The sequence below is a fragment of the Echiichthys vipera genome (assembly GCF_963691815.1).
Source record: "Echiichthys vipera genome assembly, chromosome: 12".
Classification (NCBI taxonomy): Eukaryota; Metazoa; Chordata; class Actinopteri; order Perciformes; family Trachinidae; genus Echiichthys; species Echiichthys vipera.
In genome coordinates this window covers 20,772,383-20,797,516 of record NC_139837.1, presented here as the reverse complement: position 1 = coordinate 20,797,516, position 25,134 = coordinate 20,772,383, and the positions used below count along the sequence as shown (strand labels likewise).

General features: G+C 39.7%; 2 protein-coding genes across 2 annotated transcripts; both read right to left on the bottom strand.

Annotated features, from left to right (window-relative positions):
* Nucleotides 1–973: 973 nt before the first annotated feature.
* On the bottom strand, nucleotides 974–6,084 carry plek2 (pleckstrin 2). Its single transcript, XM_083924870.1, has 9 exons — nucleotides 6,015–6,084; nucleotides 5,572–5,736; nucleotides 4,233–4,417; nucleotides 4,036–4,127; nucleotides 3,397–3,584; nucleotides 3,176–3,277; nucleotides 2,733–2,816; nucleotides 2,461–2,539; nucleotides 974–1,435 (listed from the first exon to the last, which is right to left on the bottom strand). Exons 1-9 carry the CDS (start codon nucleotides 6,066–6,068, stop codon nucleotides 1,308–1,310), a joined length of 1,077 nt encoding a protein of 358 aa, XP_083780996.1. The 5' UTR covers nucleotides 6,069–6,084; the 3' UTR covers nucleotides 974–1,307.
* A 6,189-nt stretch (nucleotides 6,085–12,273) lies between these two features.
* Nucleotides 12,274–24,657, bottom strand: tc2n (tandem C2 domains, nuclear). The gene is made up of 12 exons (XM_083924881.1): nucleotides 24,594–24,657; nucleotides 23,392–23,466; nucleotides 23,099–23,302; nucleotides 21,520–21,678; nucleotides 20,615–20,697; nucleotides 17,487–17,556; nucleotides 16,784–16,884; nucleotides 15,896–16,012; nucleotides 15,613–15,804; nucleotides 13,430–13,544; nucleotides 13,099–13,298; nucleotides 12,274–12,405 (listed from the first exon to the last, which is right to left on the bottom strand). Exons 2-12 carry the CDS (start codon nucleotides 23,456–23,458, stop codon nucleotides 12,295–12,297), a joined length of 1,419 nt encoding a protein of 472 aa, XP_083781007.1. The 5' UTR covers nucleotides 23,459–23,466; nucleotides 24,594–24,657; the 3' UTR covers nucleotides 12,274–12,294.
* Between the last annotated feature and the right edge of the window lie 477 nt (nucleotides 24,658–25,134).

Genomic DNA, 25,134 nt, shown 5'->3' with positions numbered 1-25,134 from the left:
AATAAATCACTTTTGTTGTTATTTTTTGTTGTTTTCCACTTTGTGGTTGCAGTAGCTACATGGATTTACCCACTGATGCATTGTGTGACTTATGATCTCACTGGAACAACCCTGTGAACCAACACCAGCTCAGCCTGAGTCACTCAGATAAAGACTCGACTCAGCGTGCAGAGTGGGAGTGCCTGTCTGTGCCTCAGCTCTACTCTGATCAACACCTCCTGAGGCTTTTTCTTGTCTCTACTCGCACTTCCTCCTGCTGTCAGATCCTTTACACAAGCGTATATGTAATGCTAAAGAATATTCCACTCAGGGTTGCTGCAGCTTTCACCAAGATAGATCTAAGACTTTTTAAGACCGTGTAATACATTTAATACATACCTGTTTCACATCCGTACTGACCCAAAACTATGTCGGGAAACATAGTTAGAATTAGTTACAGCAACATGCAGGTAAAAAAAGGGAGAATCTGAGACATAAGATGGCGCAGAAATTGAAAAATAGGGATAAAATGTAACACATTTGTACTGATTGACCATCCAGTTTGAAACCAAGATGACTTTTACGATTACTGGCTGATATTTGCATCAAATTTGCGTTGGCTAAATGTTGTTGTGTTCAAAAGTATTTTGAAGGACTTTTTCTTTTTTTTTACAAAAATATAGATTTTTAAAAAATCTATATTTTTGTATGTAAAATAAGTTTATATTAAAGGTTGTTGGCCTTAATGTACATTTTATTTGATGATTATGTTTATGTTGACAGTATCCCATTGTTTCTGTAGTTTCTGGTTTTATTTTGTTTTTCTGGAAAGCACTTTGATAAGTCAAGTGCTATAGAAATAAATAATCTATTATCGTAAAAGTAGAGTAAAAGTATAAAGCAGCAGCACATAAAAACACTCAAGTAAAATAAAAGTACCTCAGAACTGCACTTCAGTACAGTACTTTAGTAAATGTACTTTTGACCACTGGTGCCTGAAGTTATGTAGAAAATCAATGTGGAGAATAAAGTCAATATTATTTATGGTTTCATGATGAAAAAATATTTTAAAACACATGAAAAACTGAATGATTACAAGAGAAAGTGCTACAACTGCCGGGCTTTTAAAAGCCTTAAATCCTTTAAATATTCAAATGATCATAATCATCATTTTAGAGACAAATGAACAGAAATACAACGTAACTATCAACACTTCCACTTAAATTGCATGTTCCCAGTTTGCTGCTGCAGTTTACATTCATGGAATGTGTAAATCTTTGTTCTTCATGGCTGGAGAAACGAACTCTAGCTGATGTGTTTGAACTGCTCTATGTCTGCTCTCTGATCGCATCGATCCAGTCCATCTTCTGCTGACGGGTCGGAGCCTGGATGAAGTAATGTGTGTCCGACTGAGTGATGATTTTGAACAAGTTGCCCTGAATGTTGCCTTTCACACCTGTGTGGGACGAGAAATCAGTCAGTAAATTACTGATTTTCACTGACAGACAGAAGTTACAACTCAACGGGTACATTTTCTCAGTGAAAGAAAACAAATCTGAAAACTCGACAGGGAAGATGTGTCAAGAAATATAAAACGAATGCTAACTAATCTTAACTTTAGTGTTAAATACTTTAGAAGATGGCTCACATTTCATCAGGAGCACAAAATACAAGTACAATTCTGGCTTTATTCTGTATTTTTGTATACAGTATATTTAGCTCTTGAAAAAAACAAAACTAACACAATCATTTCTGACCTCACCCTCCTATTCCACTGGGTTAGGAATAGGATCAAAAAAACAAAACAAAACTAATAATCGGTAATAATTTATAGATAAACAGTACATTTGTTGGAGTGTCAAAATGTACAGCAGCAGGACTTTGTATGAGGAAGAACTCAAACTACACCAAAGTGCCCATGTTCATCGTAATAAATACATTTTATATTATTATTATTATTATTATTATTATTATTATGGTATTATAATTACAATAATAAAATCGATCTGCTTTGGATACACAGACAATAATTGTTAGTTAATTCGTTTTTTAAATATTATTTAATATTCTCTAATGTCTTTTGACCTTATCATCGGTTAATTGTATTTCTTATTAATTATTTGTTATTTTTTTACTGTTGGTTAAAAGTGTCCTATCATTTATCTTATATATGTATAGGTTATTGTATTTCTATGTGCTTTTGCCTTTGCTCTGTCTGTAAAAGCACTTTGTAAACTTTTGTTTTCAAAGATGCTATATGAATAAAGCTATTATTCGTATCATCATTATAGTACCAGCAATTCACTGATGAGATAATAAGAAAAGTAATGAAAAAAAAAACCTCTCTAAGAAGGATGCAAAGCTCCCCTGGACATATAACTGCAGTCAAACAGGAGAGCTCAACCATTTCTTCCCATTAATCGTCCTAATTTATTTGCTTAAATAACTTTGTTAAGTAGTGTGCGAGCTTCTGTGACTCACCTGAGGGAACTCCGTTATCGTTCAGAGAAGACACCAGACAGGCTCGCAGCGAGAAGCCGCCAACGGGGCTGATGTCATCCTGACAAGTGACACAAGACAGGAAGTGGATCAGACTGAGTCATAGCCATGAGTCATCATGTAATCTATGTGTTCATCAGTAAAAAATACAACAGATTTCCCTGAGGTTTTAACCAGGATTTTCTTGATTTAATGGTCTTAATTGTAGTGTAATGCCCTGCGGAGTCAGCCCTCCTTATGTGCTGTACACTCACCTTGGTGGGATCATAATAGTGAAGGTAAGAAGGCTCTGAACGCAGCACAAACAGTCGCACCTTCCAGTTCTTCCTTCTGTGTCCCTGTTTTCATACAAGGTTTGAAAGTTGGAGCACGAATAAGATCAATTTCTGGGTTGCCATTTTGTGAAACCCCCCTTTGGCTGGTGTTTAACTTCCTCAGTAATAATGCTTTTACAAATGCTGGTAATCCATTTACTAATGGGGGATCTCACTTTGTAATTAGCCATAAAGTCTGCAGCTAAATAATAATACATTGTTACTAAAATACTTTCATCCACATCCTCAGCCTTATTAAATGTATAAAATGAACCATTACAAAAGTCAACTTCCAAACCCTTTTAAATATTTAAAATTGCTGCTTAATATTATTCATTTATGCAGTTATTTTAGGGCTGTGGATTTATTGACAGTGTGTTTACCTGTTTCAGTAGATATCCTCTCTTTATCACTTTTCCGCTGAGCTCCACTGCAGACAGCGACGTCTCTGCCTTCACACTGCCTCTCTTCTTCAAGCTGTCAGACTGTGATCACACATAAACATGCAGTGGTTTAAGTGCTAAGCCAACCTGCTAAATAATTACATTAACACTGAAAACAAAAAGTGCTGGAGGTCAGTACACAGAGATGTCCTGGTACTCACAAAGCTGTAAAGCGCAGTGGAGTCGTCCATGAACTGCTCGCTGAGGCCGGCTGTGCGGAGAGCCTCCACACTCTTCAGGCCGACAGTCCGCAGGAAACCCTCCTCCAGCAGGGCCGAGGCCAGCGTCATGGCCTCCACGCGGCTCAGAACCAGCTGCATGAACACCAGCCAGTCCACCACCGCTGAACCTGCAGGGACATCACATTGTGTCAATCAATGTCCAGTTAATGTTTTACAGTACATAATGGTTTTCATGCCTAACCCTAACCATCACATTTAGGCTAAAACCAGTAACGTAACAGAAGTTTTGGTGCCTAAACCTAACCGACACCAAAAGCAACCTTTGCGGTCGACTTCCTGTCTGTCACCGGTCGACTTCCATCAGCCATTTCGTAAGATATCATACAAATTTTTGTGCGGAACTTTTCGTACGATATCCTACGAACCTGATATGAGGCATCTACTCTGTGAGCAACTGGGTGCCCCTAAAGTGAAAATGTTCATCATCAAATCAAATCAATGTTAGTCTAATTGGGCTTAAACTTGTTGTGTTCTGTATTATTATTATTTGAAAGTGTCTGCTTTAAAACCTGGCCCTCAGACAAATGTAGTTAGTGACCCCCTGTTGTAAAGGCTCACCAGAGAAACAGTTGCTGTACGTACTACCCTGCTCCACGTGGTTGCTCAGCTTGATGCCACTGTGGACGTCATACATGGAGTCCAACACTTTGCTTTGAAACAGACAAAGAAATACACATAAGTAAGATGTCAGCAGGCTGAGACAGTGAAAACATGTGGAGGTCTGTGTGGGTGAACTTTGGCTTTTTAAGACTTACCTCAGATTGATGTTGTGTAACTGGGATCCAGAAGGGTCTTGCTGCTCGGTCACCTTCCCACCTTCAGCCGTCTGCAGCTTGTCGACCGCAGCGGTGATGTCACCCGCCCAGTCATCTCTCTCTTCCCGGGAACAAGCCTCCAAAAAATGATCCACCCCATTCTTGGTCTGGAGCTTGAACACCAACTATAGAAACATGTTTAGAAAGGAGAGTTTGTTATAATATAATAAACAGATAATAAATTGTTCATCACAGTTGGAAGGTGATGGAGATCAGGTCCTGACAAAACAGTAACCTGAGGCATGTGAAAGTATCAGAGAGCTACAGCTGGTGAAGCCGCACCTTCAGTGTGGTTTCTACCAATAAAAACATAAACAGAGGAAAACACTGAAGAGGAAATGTAGTCCAGTCCTGTCAAAGACATCAGCTGGGACACAAAGACACAAGTACATTTACCCAAGAACTGCACAATTTAGACATACTACTTGAGTATTTTCATTTTCTGCTACTTTATACTTGTACTCCACTACATTTTAGAGGGAAATCTTTTACTTTTTACTGCGCTACATTTATTTGATAACTTATACTTACTGTTTACATAAATACATGTTTTGCTGATGATGCAGTACTCTACTATTAATGAACCCCATATGACAACCACATGAATCAACTACAATCTACGATCTGCATGAAAACACACTTACAAGTATTTGTTTGTGATAAAAGCAGAATAATATAATATTCTCTTAATAATATAAAAACAACTTTGAAAGGATCCAATTTGCATAATGTGTACTTTTACTTTTGAAAATGTCATTTTTCTGATAATCCTTTTATATTTTGAATTCTTCCTTTACTCGTAGTGGAGTATTTTCAGACCACGTTAGTTATACTTTTTACTTCTTCCACCACTGAATCAAACAATATGAATTTAAATCAGTGTATTTCTACAAATACAGTATATAATTGTTTTATGACAGAATCTAAATGATAATGGCGCATTTATTTATAAATGTATTGCCTTATATTGTTATCACTCCCCCCTTTAACATGAAGGTTTATTATACCATGTGGCCTTCTTTGGATTTAACGACTGATTTCATGAATTATAGACATAAGGCAGAAAAATAAGGAGGTTTGTAATGAAATGTTTTAAAAAATGCAACAAGTGAATTTGAATCCATATAGTTCACAAGAGGACAAATTCACGTAAACTAAGGAAACACTGAACATTTCAGTAGGTCTATAATCTGTTTTCTAGTCTTCTAAAACATTTGAGCCCTTTGAAACTTGTGTTTATGTCAAACAGTACGTGACACTGGAGTCTGGAATAACTCACCGGCCTGTTCTCATACTCCAGAAAAGGACAGGTGATCACACAGTCCTTCAGGAGGACTTTCCCTCGCTGACATGAGTCCCTTTTGCCTCCTTCAAACTTATAATATATCAGCTTGTCTGGCATCAAAACGAACCAGCGCGGCTTCCAGTTGTGTACAAGATGACCCTGTAATGACAATATCAAAAATGAGTTATCATTTCAGAAAGGCAAAATACTCTTTCAAAGGTCCTGCCTTTATATACCTCATGAAGTTGAGCCTATGGGGATTTATATACTACTTCAATTTTAGTGATAAAAGATCAATCTAAGAAAAAGTCAAAACTCCTTTCCACAAATACAAATATATCTGCTAAATCCCTCACTACATGTCACACTGATTCAGTTAAATCTATATTTAACAGTGTTTGTATTAGGATGTGTTAGGCTACACAAAAATATCTTACCCTTTTCACCAGGAATCCTTCTCTCAGAGTCACATTCTTCTTGTCTGTATCCATTGTGTTCACTGGGATCTTGGCAACTGAGCTTTGCCTGTTCCTGCCTGCTCGGGTTATTTAATGTTTTGTTTTTGCCTCAATAAAGGCGGCACCCTCTTTACATACAGTCTATGATTCACACCCACACTCACTCACACCTTGCTCAACACGAGGAGGCCAATCCAATCCTGCACTCTCTGCAGAGGATCACACGAGGGCGCACTGACTCCTTCAGAGGCTCCACAGCATGACTGGTGTTTGATAAAGACTCAAGTCCTTCCTTCCTTCCTTTCAACACTTACTCTAACAATGCTCATTTAAATATTTATAAAAAAGAAAAAACATGCAAATAAAAAAAGAGAATCTAAGGCATAAAAAGTGCAGAAGTTAAAATATAGGAATAACCTGACCGATTTATAGGCTGAACATTGGTATTGGCAAATAAGATGGCTTTTACTGATGGCAATGACCGATTTTTATTTGTTGCATCAACATGTTGTGTTAAAAGCTCGGGACCAGGTGTGGGTTGGGACGTAGATGGACTGTCTCACCACAATGGCTGCATCAGTGCTGACTTTGCTGAGCGCCTGTCCATCTTTTAACCTTACTCGAACAAGACCTGAAATAATTAAACTCCTTCACTAAGCCAGTAATTCACTCCCAATCCACTCAGCCCGACTGCTTCACGCTCGGCTGAACACTTCCCGGGTGCCCTCTGGAGGTTAGTTCTGCTGAAGCCAAGAGAACCACATCGTCTGCAAAGAGCAGAGATGCAACTCTGAGGTCCCCCAACTAGTGATTAACTACTACTTTCTTAAATTTTCATTCAAAGATAATGTACTGAAAAGCTGAATGACTTTAAAGCAGCTCAGTTATTTTTAATAATGAAGATTTCTTTCTTTTAAAAAGGGGGGATAAATAACAACAACAAATCTATCTATCTATCTATCTATCTATCTATCTATCTATCTATCTATCTATCTATCTATCTATCTATCTATCTATCTATCTATCTATCAGTATCTGCCATTTTGGTATCCCTAAAAATAAAATACATCCTTGGACACTCACTCGATCGCTCATCTTCAGCCGCTTATCCAGGGTCGTGTCGCGGGGGCAGAAGCTCCAGCAGGGGACCCCAAACTTCCCTTTCCCGGGCCACATTAACCAGCTCTAACTGGGGGATCCCGAGGCGTTCCCAGGCCAGTGTGGAGATATAATATATAATATACTGAAATGTAAAACGGATGTAATTAATGTAAATGTGTAGTGGAATAATGTGCTTGTGCTTGTGCTTGTGCTTGTGCTTGTGCTTGTGCTTGTTTTGACTCCATCAATTTCAGTATGTGAAGAATTCAAATCCAGGAGATGAAGCTGTAGGAAACATCCTTCAGATAGATGAGAGATTTTATTTTTTTAATCCCATTTTGATGAAAACCCAGCAGCTGGTGGTCGAACACAGCTCTTCTGCTGTGCAGCAGCTGTACCCCATAGAAGGGCTACAGTAAGTGCACATATCCCTGGTTAACGGGACGGGTTAATGTGGTTGGTGAGATGAGAGAGTATTGTTCCTGAAACTCCTGCTTCTGCAACCACATGTGGCCCGGCTGCACATTATACGCTGCTGCTCTCCTGAACGACTACTTTCATTGGAGAGTTGGAGAGGTTTCAAGAGAGTTTGAAACCTCTCCAGGGATCAAATCCTCTAATTCATTAGTTCAGTTTACATTGTTGGGGGCAAAAGTAATCTTGCCCTCAAGTTCAACAGAGTATTTACTGTATAATTTAAATCACCAATAGCTGATTGTTTGGCCCCTTGAGAGCAGCAGTAAACAAGCTGTGAGAACTACACTAACAAATGTGTTAGCATACAGTTTCCTAGCAACATTAGCATTCACTTAGAGCCATATTTCTTTCCATCTCTCAAATTTACTCTCACTCTCTTTTACCTCCGTTCTGGTCTCCATCAACTCCTGATGGGAAAATGTGGCTCTTTGGCTGCTAAATGCTATGTTCAACAGCTATTCGCTTACTGTGTCTGTCTGTAATAGATACTCTACTGTGGGTTTTTAGGGGGGGGGGTGGGGGGGGGGGGGGGGATCGAACAGCTAAATGATGCGCCTGAAAATGAAGCTTTGAGAGTGATTGTGTACTAAAAAAGTCAAGTTGCAAGTTAGAAAACCAGAACAATGAGAGATGTTAAAGTACTCTGCAGAGTTGAGGGCATGGATGGATTACGTGTCTGTTCCCAGGGGCCCTATTGTCGCATTATCCATCCATGGCTTGAGAGTAACTGATGATGTTTGTAAATGTGAGCGAAACCTTTCAAGCTCTAATTTGATGCAATGTTATTAGAAAAAAGAATTAGTAGGATTTTCCTTAAAAACAACATATAGACACAATCATCACTTATGATCCATCAGTTATCACGTATATTGTGTAAAGCGCGTGATCCGCAAGTTTTCAGTCATCCTATCAAACCCGTCCCATGTGAGATAAATGGTTGGCCCGGCTAGTGCCAGGTCAGCTGGAAATCTGTTTGAGCCTGAGGAGGATCAGACGCACCAGCCAGAGCAAATAAAACTTGAGCTCGCTCTCAGGCTAATCTGAATACATGAATACATACAGGACTGCCACACAATGTTGTATGTCAAAAACACCTTTTCAGCTGGAAATCCTGCGAGATTTCTTTCTAAATCCCTTAAAATCCAGCTGGAAGATGCACACCTGCAGTCCTGCAGAATCACGTTTTTTTAATAGGATTTCATAAAAGATGTGTGTTTTTTTTTTTTTTTTCTTCTGAGTTTTTCAAACAGGTTGTCAGCAAGTTTTAATTAATTTAGTTTAGTGTCGTATTTCATGTAATGTTACATAACTATTTATTTTGGATGAAAACCAGAGGAAGCGGCTTCATATGATAAGAGTGGCATGCATTTTCCAGCTCTCTTCTCTGCTGCAGGACTCTCCTACGCGTCTCCCAGGTGAAGGAACCTGCAAATACAGGCATGCGGTTATGAGACAACTGGAATGTGCAGAAGACTCAGTGTGGCCACCGGCCAAATGAGTGTCAAGAGAAGAATCTGTTCAGCACATAAAGGAACAATATCCCCAAATCCTGCTTGCGAGAATCAAGCAACTTTCTTGAGTCAAAGTCAAACATGCTCAAGTTACAGGTTAAGGTGTGTCTCTGTGTAACATTAACCATAAATCAAACATTAATTACGTCAAAATAAAGATGATGGTGTTTTGGCCGGCCAGGATATGAAGGGCTGTGACGCAGGCCAGCTCACGTGGGGAGCCCGGTTGTCCTGGTCACACACACTTGAAACACAAACACGCGCTGGACTCTGTTTTCTTGGTCCACAGACTTATTGTTCACTGGGTGTGTGTTTGCATGTCCACGTCTACAGCTGGTTACACAGAGCACACCACCGGTCAATCCCATGCTTTATGAGACTTAAATGGAGACAGGATTCCTTCCTGGGATGATAAACCAGAGGGTTTTATTCCCAAATAGTACAAATTTGCCCCTCAAAAATGTTACTTTATGTTCAGAATGATTACTTGAATAGTAAAGATTGTTACAAACCTTCACACATTCCCTGTAATAATGACTAGTAAGTGTTGCTTTTCTTTGCAGGAAATAGTTTTTTTAAGCGAAAGCACTGTCATTTTCAAAACATGGACGAATTTAGTTTAAATTAAATAACTTTTGAAATGGTTGCAGCTAAAGGGAAATTGTTCGGATTTTCCTACAAACGACAAGTATGCTTTTAGTCACTCCTCAAATGTTGAGGATGAGACTAAGATTGCCTACATACAGTAGTGACATTAAATTGCCTTTCTAATAACGGGTGAAATCGAAAAACAGGATGTTCCAGAGCACCGTGGCAGATTCTCTTGCGGTTTGCCCTGAGATTTCTCAACCTGTGGCCTCTTCAATAAAAAGTGACGCTGTGGTTTATGGTTGTTGACCTATTCTACAGGTGCTGCACTGTGTGCAACGTGCGTGATGTACATGCTGAACACTTTGGCCTGTTTGCATTTATTGTGCCTCAAATAAAAAAATCATTCACATCTCACTTAAAATCTCAGAATTATTGTACAAACTTGAAAGGAAACAGACTAATAAACATGTTATTTCTCATTAGTGCTCTCTTCACTTCTCTCTTTCAATAAACACACAAACTAACTTTCTAAATGACACCTATTTTTAATCACTAAACTTTCAACATGAATACATTAAATACATTTAAAAAAAAGTAAAGTGCTTTTGTCCAAAGCGTACAGCTAAGGTTTGATACAGTAACATGATATCCTATTAAATTAGTGAAAGGGAAGCTCACCATTAAAGGAACAAGAGGATAAGTCGAGTGATATCTATATTTCTCTTGTTGTCGACAAGCACCATGAAAAGACCAAAACCAGCAGTGAACTGATTCTACTGCTCCTGTGTGTCCAAAAGTTGTCGTTGACCTGATTTAACTTACGTCAGGTACATAACTTACCTTATCTTAACCCAAACCATGATCTTTTTAAAAACCTAACCAAGTAGTTTTGTTTGCATTCACAACATTTACTATGTGAATAAAGGGAAATTCCGGCGTAAAATCATGCCAGGGTCTTTTTTATGCAAAAACACTCATCTAATAAACCATTAAGACAATTTTCTTGTGTAATAACTATTAACGGAGAAATCCCAGAAAGTCGCTAACAGTCGCCAACAGCCAAATGTGGCTAACACTGATTAGCTCGTTGCAGCACGGTGAAGGCATTAAAACAACTTTTTTAACAACTAATACTGCTCAAAATAACACCAAACCTCTGCAGCAGCATGAGAAGAGTCCCTACACAGAAAACAAAGCACCAATGGGCTCCTTCCTTTTGGATTGCATTTAAAAAATCAACTTGAATGGACTTTACTACGAGAGGAGCTGGTACAGGGGCCATTTGGTAAGTCTTTAAAACACTCTTAATAAACTCTGGTTCACTAACTACGTTGTTGGTGTTTTGTTTTATGTGTAGGGACTCTTCTTCAGGTTTGGTGTGAGCAGTGTTAGTGGTTAAAAAGCCGTTTTAATGCCTTCACCGTACTGCCCTGAGCTAATCAGTGTTAGCCGCATTTGGCTGTTAGCTACTCTCCCGGATTTCTCCATTAATAGTTGTTACACGAAAAAATGGTCTCGATGGCTTATTTGATGAGTGTATTTGCCGAAAAAGACTCTGTGATGATTTTATACTGGAACTTCACGTTTAGTCCATGAGACTACCATGAATGTTAAAAATTAACACCGACTGTAAAAAAAAAAAAAAAAAACGACTGTAAAAACCGACTGTAGACTATCTGCTCACAGTTTGTGAATATCTGGTGAACATAGTGAAGAACTTAGCAGCTTAAGAGCCAGAGAGTTCTAGAAAAACAGACGTAAAAGAGAGTTAATATTGGCCTTATGTTTGCAACTTTTAATTATGAGTTCTACAAAGTTGATGATATGTCACAGTGTTGTGTTCACAGCTTGTTTCCACTGTCTCTAACTGGCCAGAACACATCAGTTATTGCAGACCACAGCTGTTTTAGGAAAGGACAGAGCCTTTTTAAAAAATGAAACTATGTATTCATAAATCAATTTTGATTTTGAAGATTTAGGTTTTCAGTATTAAACCAGTGGGGTTAAACTGAAAGCTAGAGACAGGGTGGGAAGCTAGGAAGCAATCCAGAACGTAGTTTTGATCTTTTTATGGATTTGTTGAGAAAATATAGAATATCATTAGCCTTATCCTGTAAGATGGTTCTTTATTACAGACTGATAACAAGAAGTTTTTACTACGATGAGTTTATGGTGACTTTCTCTGCTACTTTCTATCCAACTCAAAGAGAGTGACTAAAAAGGCATTTGAATTACAAAATACAGCAGTTTATACAGCTAAATGCTATGCAATTGACTTTGTTTTCATTAAGTCAAAAGTTTTTTTTTAAAACTTAACTTTATCTACACAAAAACCACCAAAGAGAAGGAAATGTTTCCAGCTACTACACTTTGTTCGAAACCCCTATTTACAACCGAGCGCCTGAACAGTGCAAATGTGTTCCCTCCGTACATTCAGAGCACGTTCAGAACTTTACAGTCTGGTCCATAAAGACTGTGACCGGCCAACAGGAAAAGAAAGCCCAGCCGCGCACAGCTGGACCTGCAGCACGAGAGCATCACGTCCGTTGTGCATAAAGAAGTCGTTTAGGAGAAGAGGTTTAGGTAGTGCTCAGCTTGTGCCACGCAGACACCACTTTCTCTGGTTGAGCCATCGTGTCCTTCCACTGCTCTACTGCCTCTGGGACAGGGCTGTCGAATCCCACCTGAACCTACCAGAAACATTAGGAAGGAAGTGATTCACATTTAATCTCCAATCATCTTCAAATCTCATCTCTTCATAATGTATGTGTGTGTGTGTGTGTGTGTGCGTGTGTGTGTGTGTGTGTGTGTGTGTGTGTGTGTGTGTGTGTGTGTGTGTGTGTGTGTGTGTGTGTGTGCGTGTGTGCGTGTGTGCGTGTGTGCGTGTGTGCGTGTGTGCATGTGTGCGTGTGTGTGTGTGTGTTGGGTCCATTACCAGCTCCTTATAGCAGGAAAAAACTACAAGAGTTAATTTACCAAAGAAATGTTTTTAAAGTAATAAACATCTATTTCAGATGTATAAACTGATTTTATTTCTTTAACATTTATTTTTAGACTCTTAAGCCAACGTGGACGAGAAATCCTTACAGTGCCACAGTGAAGGACATTCGAACTTCTACACTGCCATGACAACTTAGAAACTTCAGTCTTCTAATGGAGATCATGTCCAGAACAACCACTAAATTGACCTTGGGGTGAGATTGTTTTGTCAAATGTTGTGTTTGATCATTAAAAAAAACTCCATCATATCAGCAGTGATGAGGTCTACACAGGGAAGTATTACACCAATCGACAATAAATAAGAGTAATAAAAATACAAATATCTCTAGGACATAATAATTAAAGAAAAGGTTATTATAAGACCGGGTGTAAGAACAACTCACCTGTCCGAGACACTGTTTCCTCCTGACGGAGCTCCGGCTGTAGAGTTTGACTGACAGCGAGCAGGCGTGGTCTAACGCAGCCAGGAGGAAGTGAAAAGTCTCGCTCCACTTACACTGACCCCCCGAGGCCTTCAGCACGCGAGTCTTCTTCTTCATCACCATCCGCCCCAGCTGGTGCATCTCCACTTTGACAAAAAACGCTTCAGAGGTGGAAACAACAGTATGGTTACTCACATGAGCCACACAGGAATGCAATTACTCTTCTCTTTTTTTTGTTGTTGTCAATAGTTCACATTAGATTTGAGGTAATTTCCAGTGACACCCACAGTACCTTGGGTGAGTGGCGAGGAGGAAGCCGGGAGGTTTTGGGCGGCGATGACCTGGAGCTGGATGCGTCCGTTGACTGGCTGAAAGCAGGTGGAGAGATGCAGCTCAGAGTGGCACACCTGAAAGATAAATATTCAATTATAGCTTGATAATTAAGTATTTAATAGTGTTCCCAACGACTTATTTCCATGACGTTTAAAAGGACGTTTAAACTAATCGTAGTTTATAATAATAATGTATAATAGTGTAATCAATAAGCTTAAACACAAAAAGTGTTGTGCATATTATAAGAGCCATTTGAAATTGTTATTCACATCATTCAGATTGTATTTCAAATGCAGCTGAAATCCATATCTCATCATGCCTGCTTTGTTCATGGTCTCCAGAGGATGAATCCCTCTGACTTTGGTGTTCCCCTGACTATCCTCTACTGCCACATTGAGTTTGACATTTGTGCCTTTCAGTGAACTATTTCGACAAATATTGGATGGGTCGCCTTCAAATTTGGCAGAGACAATTATTCTCCCCTCAGGATGAACTGTTATAACTTTGGTGATGCCCTGTATTTTCCTCTAGTGCCATCATCAGGTGAACACCAGACAAACTAACTGCATTCCCACCAGCCTCAGCTTGACTTTGTGTTTAGAGCTAAATGCTAAACTCTAACCTGCTTAACTACAATGGTGGATATGTTAAACATACCTGCTAAACATCAGCTTGTTAGCATCGTCATAGTGAGCATGTTAGCATGCTTATGTTAGCACTTCGCTCAAAGCACTCTGAGTCTTGTTGTGTGATGCATCTTCTTTTCAAAATGCTGCTGATAATTTTCTTGTTCAAGACTTTCACGAGTCCAGCCATCTCTTAAAAGCCTCTACTGACTGACAGTGATTTGGACAATTTGTGTCTTTTGTGCTCACCAGATTGGTAAAATTACTCACTGAATCAAATCGACCCTCTGAGAACCTAATGATGGTGATTCAGGGTCTGAACCACTAAGTGCAGAAACAGTTCACAATTTGTCGTCACAGGCTAGACACGCATCCACTTATCAACAAAACCACTCTCTTCTGTTGAAATGGTTTGACCTACTTTCCACATCTTACATTTCCAGAATCCGCGCTCTGGTTTCTTTCCTCCAGTAAAAGCCTGTTTCCCAATTTCCCTTGATAATGAATTCTCTTTTTCCTGTGGTTATGCACCAACTAAGTCTTTCTCAGCTTCAACGTTACCCTGTTAGGGCAAAGAGCGCGGTACACGCCATTGAGCTACAATGCATCACAGGGACAGTTTTATGAGACGCACACAGTGCTTCGTTCTTACTGAGCACATACAAAGGGGCGATAAAAGACAACAGACAACAGAGGAAATTCACACATAAAGTTTTTCCTCTTGGACACAACGGCTGGACATCGAACGGTGCTGACTTTGGTGGTCCTCTGACTCTCCCTCACTTGCCACCATCAGGGCTGACATTTGGGGACTTAAAATATCAAAACCGCTATTGTGTGGATTTTCTTGGCATTTGTTACAGACAATCATGTTCTCATCAGGATGGATTGTAATTACTTTGTTGGTCCTCTGACTTCTCACCTTTCGCCATCATTAGGTCAAAAATTCTGTTTGTCCAATATTTTAGTTTATGACCAAAACCTGCAGAACAATGCCATTCCCATCAGCCTCGGCTGTAATTTGGGATTTGTGCTTATTAGCAAGTGTTAGCATGCCAACCACATGGTACATGGAACAACAACATGTTAGCATTCAGCTCAAATATCACAGATATCAATATAAACAATAAACATTGTACTTTTGTTCTGAATGTAAAAATAATATACGAGAACATTCTTAAAGCTATAGTTGGTACCTTTTTTGTATTTTTTTTTTTCATATTTCCTGAAACTGTCACTATACTGACAGCACATTGAGACAATAGTAGACAAAAGTAATGTTGCTTTAACTGTCTCTGTCTGCTCCTAATTTCATCTACTAGATCCACTGCACCTGACTGACAACCAGTATGAGCAGAGGAGTCTCTGACGCAGCGTCAATTCTTCTGATGAACTCCGAACTCAAACTGTCAAACTTGGCAGCACTGATCAAACAAAGACCAGACACCAGCCTTAAGACTAAAAACAGACATTACTGCCACAGGCCCTACTCCTTACATATGAAATGAACACTCACAGCAGATTTGGATGGAGGGTTGAGCTCGAGCCAGTGCTCCGTCTCCTCAGGACCGAGCTGTCGTAGGGAGAGGACGCACTCCGCCCGAGTACGTTTCTTGGGGATGTGTGTCTGCAGACGCAACACCAAAGCACTGCAACGCAACTGCTGGAGACGCAGCGCAAATACAAAGGTCTCCATGAAGGACACTTCCTGAAAGAGCAGACGGAGCACACAAAAAAATATAATTTATGTAACTGGCATTACAACACCGCAAAGAAAAGGTTAACACAGCGGTCCTCACCGGACACCACTCCTTGATCGAGCTCTTAAACTGTATTGGTTTGGGGATTGTGATGATGCCTTTAAATCCAATCTTTTGTTGTTCCACTCCATCCTGAACAGCGTTGAGGTCTGAACACTGATAACGAGAGAAGGAAAATGTAAGAGTTGAGGTCAAATCTATTTTAGTCTACAGTGCTCTTAAGCAAACAGGTTGGGGACAAACTGCTCTACTCAGCAAAAAGGACAGGAACACAAAAACAAGAGAATACAAAAAATATGATATCCTGTGTGAAAGTGTAGATTTTAAGATTTTTTAAGAGTTAGCAGGCTGGTTTAATATTTAAAGTACTCTTTAAAATATTTATTTAAGCAGGATCTGCTTCATTTATGCTCCAGAAAAGACTCGTTTTTGACATAAAGTCACAAAAAAGGGGTATTTATGTCACAGCAACTCTACGTGTTCATCCAATTGTCCCAATGAATAGTTCAAGTGCTGCAAACATGTGACCTTGGGACAAAAATTAACTCTAATCAAACCAAAACCTTAATCTTGGGTGGGAAAGAGGTGCCCCAATTTTCCTTTTGCCCTTGTTCATTAAGGAATTAGTGCACGTCTCTGCATCAAAGAAAAAAAAAGATTTAATGTACGATATACACACTGTAGGTGTTGCCTTTTGTATGAATGCACAGATACATCGATCAGTGTTTCAACATCAACAAGGACAGTTTCTTAAAAAACAACCTCTCCCTCCTGAGTGTCGGAGCCAAAGTTAATGCAGCACTGAGAGGAGCTGACAGAGACCTGTGTTCTGGACACACAGAGGGTCCATTGAGAAAAGCTACAGAAGAGCACAATGGAGCTTTTTGTGTTCTCACGCTGTCCCCTTCTCACAGCGTGTAACCTTACCTGAACAAGAGTGATCCACACCTGCTCCAGAGCCTCCTGGTAGCTCACTCGGACGCACACCTTCCCCAACTCGCGCTCATCCCCAGAAAGCGTGATGGAGTCTGTAACATCAGCAACGCAACAGGAACAAATTATAGGTTGTGATTGGACGTAATGTGACATTGTCGCTGTATTGATTTGTTACTGATGGAAATGTATGCACTTTTGCACCAAATTTAAAGGGATAATTCTGATCTTTTGTGGTTGTGCGGTTGTATGAGGAACTTAACCATAGTCAGTGTATTATCTACAGTATCAGGTGGTGGTCTGCACGCCCCCAGTTTCAATGTATGCTGTATTTAAAATATTTTCACAGCTTAAAGTAGCCATCAAACAGCTGGGGAGTCAACTTGGCAGTGCAGGACTGACATTTTGTAACATAGGCTGCAATTAAAAGAAAAACAAACAATTTCATCTTCATAGAATAGAAAAGATGTATGTCGTATTACAGCAAAGCTGCTTCACTTCCTGGAATAATACAATCTTTGTGTGGGAAGGCTTATCTCTTAAGCTTAACGTTAGACTTGAGTGAAAAAAAACTTGCAAGTGATTATCGTGTCTACCCTTTCATGATTGCACAATGCAGAGTGATCTTAATCAGACTTAATAGAAAGTTTGAATGGGAAAGTGTTTGTAGACAGAGACAAATGTGTATTTAAGTTACCCAGGCTGCTTTCAATGGAGCCAATTGTGGAGGACGTGCTGCTGAGGACGCTGGAGACAGAGTCGAAGCGCTGCAGACAGACAGTCAGGATAGCAAGAGCTTTATGACTTTTTTTTAATGGAAAGTAATACAATAGTTGTCAAGACATTTCACTCAATACTACAAGTATTAACCTCATTGTGTCACTATTGGAAAGGTCAGTGGATCACTGTAGTAATAAAGAATCATCCTCTGGGGACCATGAATGTCTGCACCAAACTTCATTGCAATCTATCCAACAGATGTTGCGTTATTTCTGTTTTTGTTATTTTTGTTTTTGTTATTTCTGTTTGTAGATATTGTCATGCCTAAAAATCCTCTCGTCACCGTCTCTCACTGATTCTTATTTCTTTATCGTCATTCTGGAAACCCGGGTTTATTTTGTTTACTGTTAGCTGCTGTGCTGTGCCTTTCATACTTTCATTATTATTTACTACTGTTTGCTCATAATGTTGCCAAGCTAAACAGTTGGCCATTTCAACTGTAACTGTACACCCACTGCATGTCCCTAGGGATAGGACATCAAGGTGAGCAGAAATATTAAAATAATATAAAATGTTTGTCGAGGTTTTGGGTGAGGCGTTAGGTTGTTTGTAACACAGCCGAGCTTTTGACAGATACACCACACCACATCCTTTATAGAACAAAGAAATACGCCCCGACTAACTCATTGTTTTCCTTATTGTATTACTGATTAAATAGCACTTCGTGCAAGACAATCAACATCTGAATCATGCGTAGCACACAGAGACACATTCAGAGCTGGAGGAATAAGTGCTGAAATTAATCTCCGGCAACTTTATCGTCACTTTCAGATCAATATCAGAATGACTCACAAGCTCAATCCTTCACTTCCTGTAATAAATAGATGATCTCCTGGGGTGCTGCATTTTTTTGGTTATTTTGAAGACTTAAAGAGGTTATATGGAGTTATATGGATAATATATAATGTTATATATAATAACAATGAGTGTACTATGACATATACGGGCATTGTATTTTACCCTAAACCTCAGATTAGTTGGTGAAAATAAAAAGTTTTTTTTTTTTTACCACTAATCAGCTGATGAACTGAATGGAAACTTATTATCTTTACAGGAATAGTAAACCTCAGCTGTCATTAAGCATAAGCAGTCACATATTAAGAACAGATCAAAACGGATTCTTAAAACGAATAAAAAAAAATAAAAATTGTGGTTGGAGCAATTGATTGTACTCATGTGCGTCTGAAGACACCATCCATGAATGATTACGCATTCATCAATCGCAAAAACTACCACTCGATAAATGTACAGGTGATTTGTGATGCCAAGCTGTCGCTTTTTAACGTAGTGGCCAGATGGCCAAGGGGACACACACACACACACACACGATTCTTTTATATTTCAAAACAGCTGGGCTCCAGCCCCCCGCGACCCCGACAGGGACAAGCGGTTGAAGATGAATTAATGAATGAATGTGTTGGCACGCGGCTGCAGGAATGCGCACTGCAGAGCCAAAGTCATCTCCTCAGTAAGTGGCTAACCTCGATAAATTGCATTAAATCAAACAAGGTATCAGATGATTAACATCTTGGTATGGTTCTTCTAGGTGACAAAGGTTATCGTCTAACGGAATACCTAATAACCCCGCTGGCAAACCCCGCTACAGAGCAGGAGCGCAGGTTCAGCAGTGCGCACACACGCACACGGGTCACAGTGGAGCGCTGCTTCGGGTTGACTGCCTCCGTTATTCTTTTCCATACAGCGTTTTTATGGGCCCCTTTTATTCCACTCTTAAGACTGACAAAAAGCACATCTTTATTTTGCGCCATCTCGGATGTCAGGATGCCGATCTGTGTGTCGGAAAAGTTTCTTTTTGTACCAGCGTTTCTCCTCTGCATGTTTGACCTCAGTGGGCGAGGCCTCCGAAACAGGAATATTTAAGGGCTTAACATGTTAATGACGATCGAATTCAGCCGCCGCATTTATCAAGGCCCGATCATTCGTACGCTGAGATTGGTCGGATACAAATGTTTCATAAATCACAAGTGGGTCCTGCCATACGACCAATTCTGCGCTTAGATCTGCGCCCGTTTTCATGCAAGATTGATAAATGAGGCCCAGCATCCCTACAGTGAAGCATGGGGGTGGCAGCATTATGTTGTGGGCTTGCAGCAGGGACTGGGCAGTTGGTCAGGATTGAAGGGAACATGGATGCTGCCAAGTTCACCCATATTCTTGAGGAAAACCTGCAGCCCTCTGTCAAACACTTGAAAATTGGCAGGTGGTTCACCTTCCAGTATGACAACGACCCAAAACACACCTCTATAAAAACAACAGTGGCTAAAGGACAGGAAGGTGATTGTCCTAGAGTGGCCCAGTCAGAGCCCTGACCTGAATCCTAAAGAACATCTGTGAAGGACTTGAAGAGAGCAGTCCATCAGAGCTCACCACAGAATCTGACTGAACTCCAACAGTTCTTCAGGAAGAACGGGGAAATATTTCCCAGTCTAGGTTCACAAAGCTGGTAGAGCCCGATCCAAACAGACTGATGCTGTAATTAAAGCAAAAGGAGCCTCCACAAAGGATTAAATCTGGGGACTCATCACTTTTCCAACACTGCTATTCTAGATTTTAATATTTTTATTATTTTTCAGAAATTGAATGTTGTAAGGCAAAATGTGTAAATCACGCTGGGAAAACATTTATTATCATTTCAGGATGTAAAAAAGAAAAAGTGACTATTTCAAAAGGGTATCATGACTTTCTATCGGCACTGTAAGTGTTATCAGTAAAGATGATAACTGATGATAACAAGTATCTTTTCAGTTTCAAAATATAGTTAATCCAACGTATTCTCGGGCCCCTTTTATATCTTACAAAATCTTAAACACAAACAATTGATTAGCTTCTTTTTCAGTTTTTTGGGATTAAAAATGACCCTGTTAACTTTGCCCCTTAAATCAAAATACCAGCGTGTGAGGCTTGTTTCTAAAGTTCGACTATGCTGCCGAGGACAGTGGAAACTATAAAACTATATTTAGTCCAGGTTGACACAGGGTGAGAAACGCTGTGTGAGCACAGATTAGATATAAAGAACAGTCTCACCTGCATGTGAAGCTGAGGGCTGCTGGACAGATCAAACATGGAGCTGCTCAATCGCTGCTCCACGGCCGGCTTCAGACTCCAACCTGGAAGCAAACGATCAGTCCGCATTAAAGTGGTTTAATGAGGTTTGTCTGCAGGTATTAGTCATTTATTAGGGATACAATTTATTTATCCCTATATTTACAACACTTCAACTGACATACGACTGTGTGCTTTGTTCATTCAATAACCTGCACATGGTGATTTTGCACATATTTATAATTCCACCACTCTGCCTCATTACTTATAAAGTATGCATAGACTGTATTACAGACATACAGTCAGACATACTTTTATACAGTCTATGATAGTATGTCATCTGGTTATTTGTTATATTTAAGTAGTGTTAGTTTAGTATATGATAGTGTATTCTAGTCATATATTGTGTATTCTATAGATATATAAAGAGTATGCAGTACTATTGGATTAAGCTATTGTTTGATTTGTTTTGTTGTGTATATTTTCTTCTGATATATATTTTTCTGTTCTTGTGTTGATAGGTGCAACACTTGGATAACCTGTAACAAAAGAATGTCCCACTTTGGGATCAATACAGTACATTAATCTAAGTAATTAATCCATATCTAAACTAGAAATAGGGACTACTAGGTGTATATGTATAAGTATATAATGATGAATATGCACATCATTTCATGTCATTGTAATTTCTTGAACATTAGAAAGTAAGCAAGTTGATGGGATAAAAATGTAAAGATGATTGGTAATGGCATTCAATCCTAAATATGTGAAATATTTGTTACATTTGTCTCTCATTATAATTTACTCAGATTACATAAGTAACTAATATACATTTCTGCACTGTTTTGTATTTTAAAATAACTTAAGAGAAGCAGTGTTTCTGCTACCTGGACTTTGGGGACTGGATTCTCTGTTCCTCCGTGTCGATCCAGGGGAGATGAACCCAGTCAGCTGACCCTGATGGAAACTGGACTCGGGGCTGTAGGAGAAGTGACTGGAGCCCAGCAGCTCTGCTTTCCTCTCTGCATACGTGCAGCGGGCTGAACCTGCACATGGACAGCAGCAGGGCTGGAGGTCAACGTTCTTCCCTTTGACCAAATGATTCTTTTCAGTCAGTAAAGTGGAAGACTGCAGGCAGCTATTCATGTAGAAACAGGATATCCTGGTACTTGTGTAATCAAAAGTCTGGTCATACCTCCTGATTTAAATCAATCTATGCACAACTGTGGAGGAGTGGGTGGAGTTAAATGTGTCAGTCCCCCTAACCTTAACCTAACCATGTACTGTAGATTACATCTGTTGTTTCATCCTGGATTAAGTGTCTTTGGGCTCCAGGCTGCAGCGTGGGGGATTCATGCTGACTGAACTATTGTGCAGTCATTTCAAGTTCTGAAAAGCCTAAATTCCTGCAGCGTGCATTGGATGGGGTTGCTGCTGCTGGGAAAATATGTCTCACAAACGTAACTGCATGATCAGACCTTTGTCTCGTCAAGATTACAGACATCTGGAGAAATTCAGGTAGAAAAATCTTCTAGAAAAAGACTAGAAATGCAGAGAACCTGTTTGCAAGAAAAAAGAATCAGAGAGACTGTTTCCTTCACTTGATTCAGCCAACCAACTGCAAATGAGCGTCTACAGTGTCAGCTTTGTTCTGGCATTGGAGGACCAGGGTTAGCTGTTACCTCAGGCATATACTTTATAACAGTCTTTCCCAATGTTAGAGTCAGGACCCAAAGTTGTTCGTGGATTTCTATTCGGCCTCCAATCCGCAGAGTAAAATGCATAATAAAGCTATGATATAGACATTCATTTTTCTCAGTAGTATAGAAGTTTCTGTGTGTGTTTTTTTTGTGTTCAGCTCAGATGCTGTGTGCCGAGCTCCCTGGCTGAGGTAGAGTGTGACTTCTTTGATTCCCTCACTCTCTTTTGTGTTAAGTCACGATGGATTTTTGAAAGTCCGGGTCCTAAATTTCTCTTTTAGGTCTTGAGTTGAAAAACCCAGCTGTATACTGTTCATATCTGCAATATCTGCTTTCAATTCTACAAAAGCCGACAGAATTGTGTCAGAAACTTCAAAAAACATTGGAATATTCTGTGATTTTTCTTCTCTACATCACTAGAGAAACAAAATTATATATATAATGATAACAGCCTATTTCAGCCATTTGATTGGCCAGATATGGGCCAAGATCTTGTCTGGTCCTCGATATGAACACTGGTGCAAAGCTGGTTTGACTGACTCCTGTTTTCGCCATAAAAATCCCACAAATCCTGCAGCCAGCCATAACGTGCTTCATGAAGCAATAAAAAAAACCAAATGTTCATCATAATTCCTGGAGAATAAAGGCATGAGTTACGATGTGTAATCACTGTGGTTACACAATGATGGCATTATTTACCAGCCCAACCTTTAAGTCAACACAAACATCTAAGGCCGGTCTCACAATATTGTTCATCAGTACGTACTCTGAGGCCCAGGTTGTAAATTGGGGAAGCGGGAGCCTCTAGGTTGGATGTAGGAGGCTTTGAAGGTCGGCAAGACAAACGGCACATCTCTTCCATCCGGGGGCAGCTTGGACAGGAGGTAGTCTCTTGTGACGCCCCTGTTCCCTTCATCCGGCTCCCTTCCGGATGCCAGCGCCTTGTTAGGAGGCATCTTCATTGCGATCACTTGAAAGACAGAGGAAATAGATCACACAGTCAGAAAAAACACTCTGGTGGAGCTGTCTGATACACAGCCATGCGTGACTTCCGTTTACCCTGGGTCTCCTGTTCCTTCCCCTTCTTCTTTATGAAGTTCTTGCAGCAGTCTTTGAGGCACTCCATGGCTGCAACTGGAAATGTTTCAGTAATGAAAGAGTAAGTGGAGGTTCGAGTTTACACAGTAAACAGTGACACCAGCAGGGTCGGAACAAACCTTTCTAGGGATCTAATCAAGTCTTGATAACACTTCAAATACCAAAATATGTTATGGTGCTCCCAAACTTTAATCTGTAAAATTCACTATTTGTTAAAATAGCAGACTTTATTATGGTGTACCTAAAATGTTTTGTGTAATCCCAAATTTTGTTAGCAACCCCCCAACATTTGGCATGTAATTTGTTGCAGTGCAGCCTATTTGTCAAATTTTGTGCTGCAAGAAATGTATTGCCATGATCCCAAAGTTTGATCTATTTCCAAACAAAGAAGTTTGCATCACACCCCCAAAAATGTTTTTTTTTGATACAACCCCCAAATTTGGTAAAAGTGTCCTTAACCTATCCCCCAGTGTGTTAACTGTTACGTAACGACCCCAATTTGCCCCAAATTTCATTATAGTGCCAAAATTTGCTGTGTAGCCCCAACAATGTGCTGATAACCTCCCTAAATGTGTTCTCCTTAACTGAAATTTGAGAGCGCCTTCAAAATGTGATAAAATCCCCTAAAATTTGATATTGAGCCAAAGTGTATTATATTGCAGAATTTGTTGTAGAGACCCAACACTGAGAACATTTGGTTCTGAACACCAAGGACATATTGTTATACTCTGTTATAAACTTTTGGGTTTATGATTTACAGTCCTGCCTCCAAATCCTCCAAATCTATTGATAACTCAACATTTGTTAATTATAATGTCCCTTAAAGTTTATCATTAGCTGTGACAACCAAATGTGTCATATAGTGCTCTCAAATACCTCATTTATGTCATGGCTGAGAGGATATTTTAGGGGTTGAGAGCTCAATACACACTTTGATAAAACTGTCTTTAAAAGGCTAAATTATGACCAAAAACAGGAGGATTTTCTTTTTGTTTGATGACCACTTGGAAGATGCAAACAAAAAGGGAATGTAGTTTAAATTACTTTATAGTCAACAAAAACTACTCTGTGTATGAAGCAATATGCTGTGACTTTGCTACACAACGTAGCAATTAATCAATGATCACTGCAAATTACAGAACCAGTAAAAAATGGAAACTTACCAATGAGATGTTGTCACCGAATGAGGAAAGAGTTTTTTCATGCGGCGGTGCAGTTTCACTCTCACGGTCCGACAGAGAAATGCCAGCGAGCTCAGGTTTATGGTGCACTTCAGTTACAGGTTTCTCTCTCTCTCTCTCTCTCTTTCTCCTCCCTCCCTCTTTCTCTCCCTGGCTCTCTAATTCCCGGACTGTTATGCACTGTGTGTTTGCACTTCCTTCCCCGAACAGCCACGAGAGCAGAATGCCACTTTCTGTTTTGATTTTTGTTTTGTTTACCTCACTTAATCATCACTGTGTGCTCACTGTCACTTTATTTTCCTCCTCCTCCTCAGTCAGTATCTCAACAGTCTTTATTTACTGACCAGACTCACTTACTGTTATTGTTGTTGTTGTTGTTGTTGTGCGCCCAGATCCCACAAATGTGTTTTGTTAATTGATCAAATCCCAAATGTTGCTGCCCCATGGCCAAAAATTAGTTATTAATCCCCAGATTTCTCAAACTTAAGTTTGGGACAATGCCCCCAAATCATCAATATTGTAC

What these genes read in the sequence shown, in the direction of transcription:
- plek2 (XM_083924870.1), bottom strand. Translation starts at nt 6,068, where the DNA reads ATGGATACAGACAAGAAGAATGTGACTCTGAGAGAAGGATTCCTGGTG. An exon ending in TGGAGTATGAGAACAGGCCG is followed by an intron (nt 4,418 to 5,571) that starts GTGAGTTATTCC and finishes ATGTTTCTATAG; the next exon opens with TTGGTGTTCAAGCTCCAGAC. An exon ending in TTACACAACATCAATCTGAG is followed by an intron (nt 4,128 to 4,232) that starts GTAAGTCTTAAA and finishes TCTGTTTCAAAG; the next exon opens with CAAAGTGTTGGACTCCATGT.
- tc2n (XM_083924881.1), bottom strand. Translation starts at nt 23,458, where the DNA reads ATGGAGTGCCTCAAAGACTGCTGCAAGAACTTCATAAAGAAGAAGGGG. An exon ending in ATCCAGTCCCCAAAGTCCAG is followed by an intron (nt 20,698 to 21,519) that starts GTAGCAGAAACA and finishes GTTTGCTTCCAG; the next exon opens with GTTGGAGTCTGAAGCCGGCC. An exon ending in CGATCAAGGAGTGGTGTCCG is followed by an intron (nt 15,805 to 15,895) that starts GTGAGGACCGCT and finishes CTGCTCTTTCAG; the next exon opens with GAAGTGTCCTTCATGGAGAC.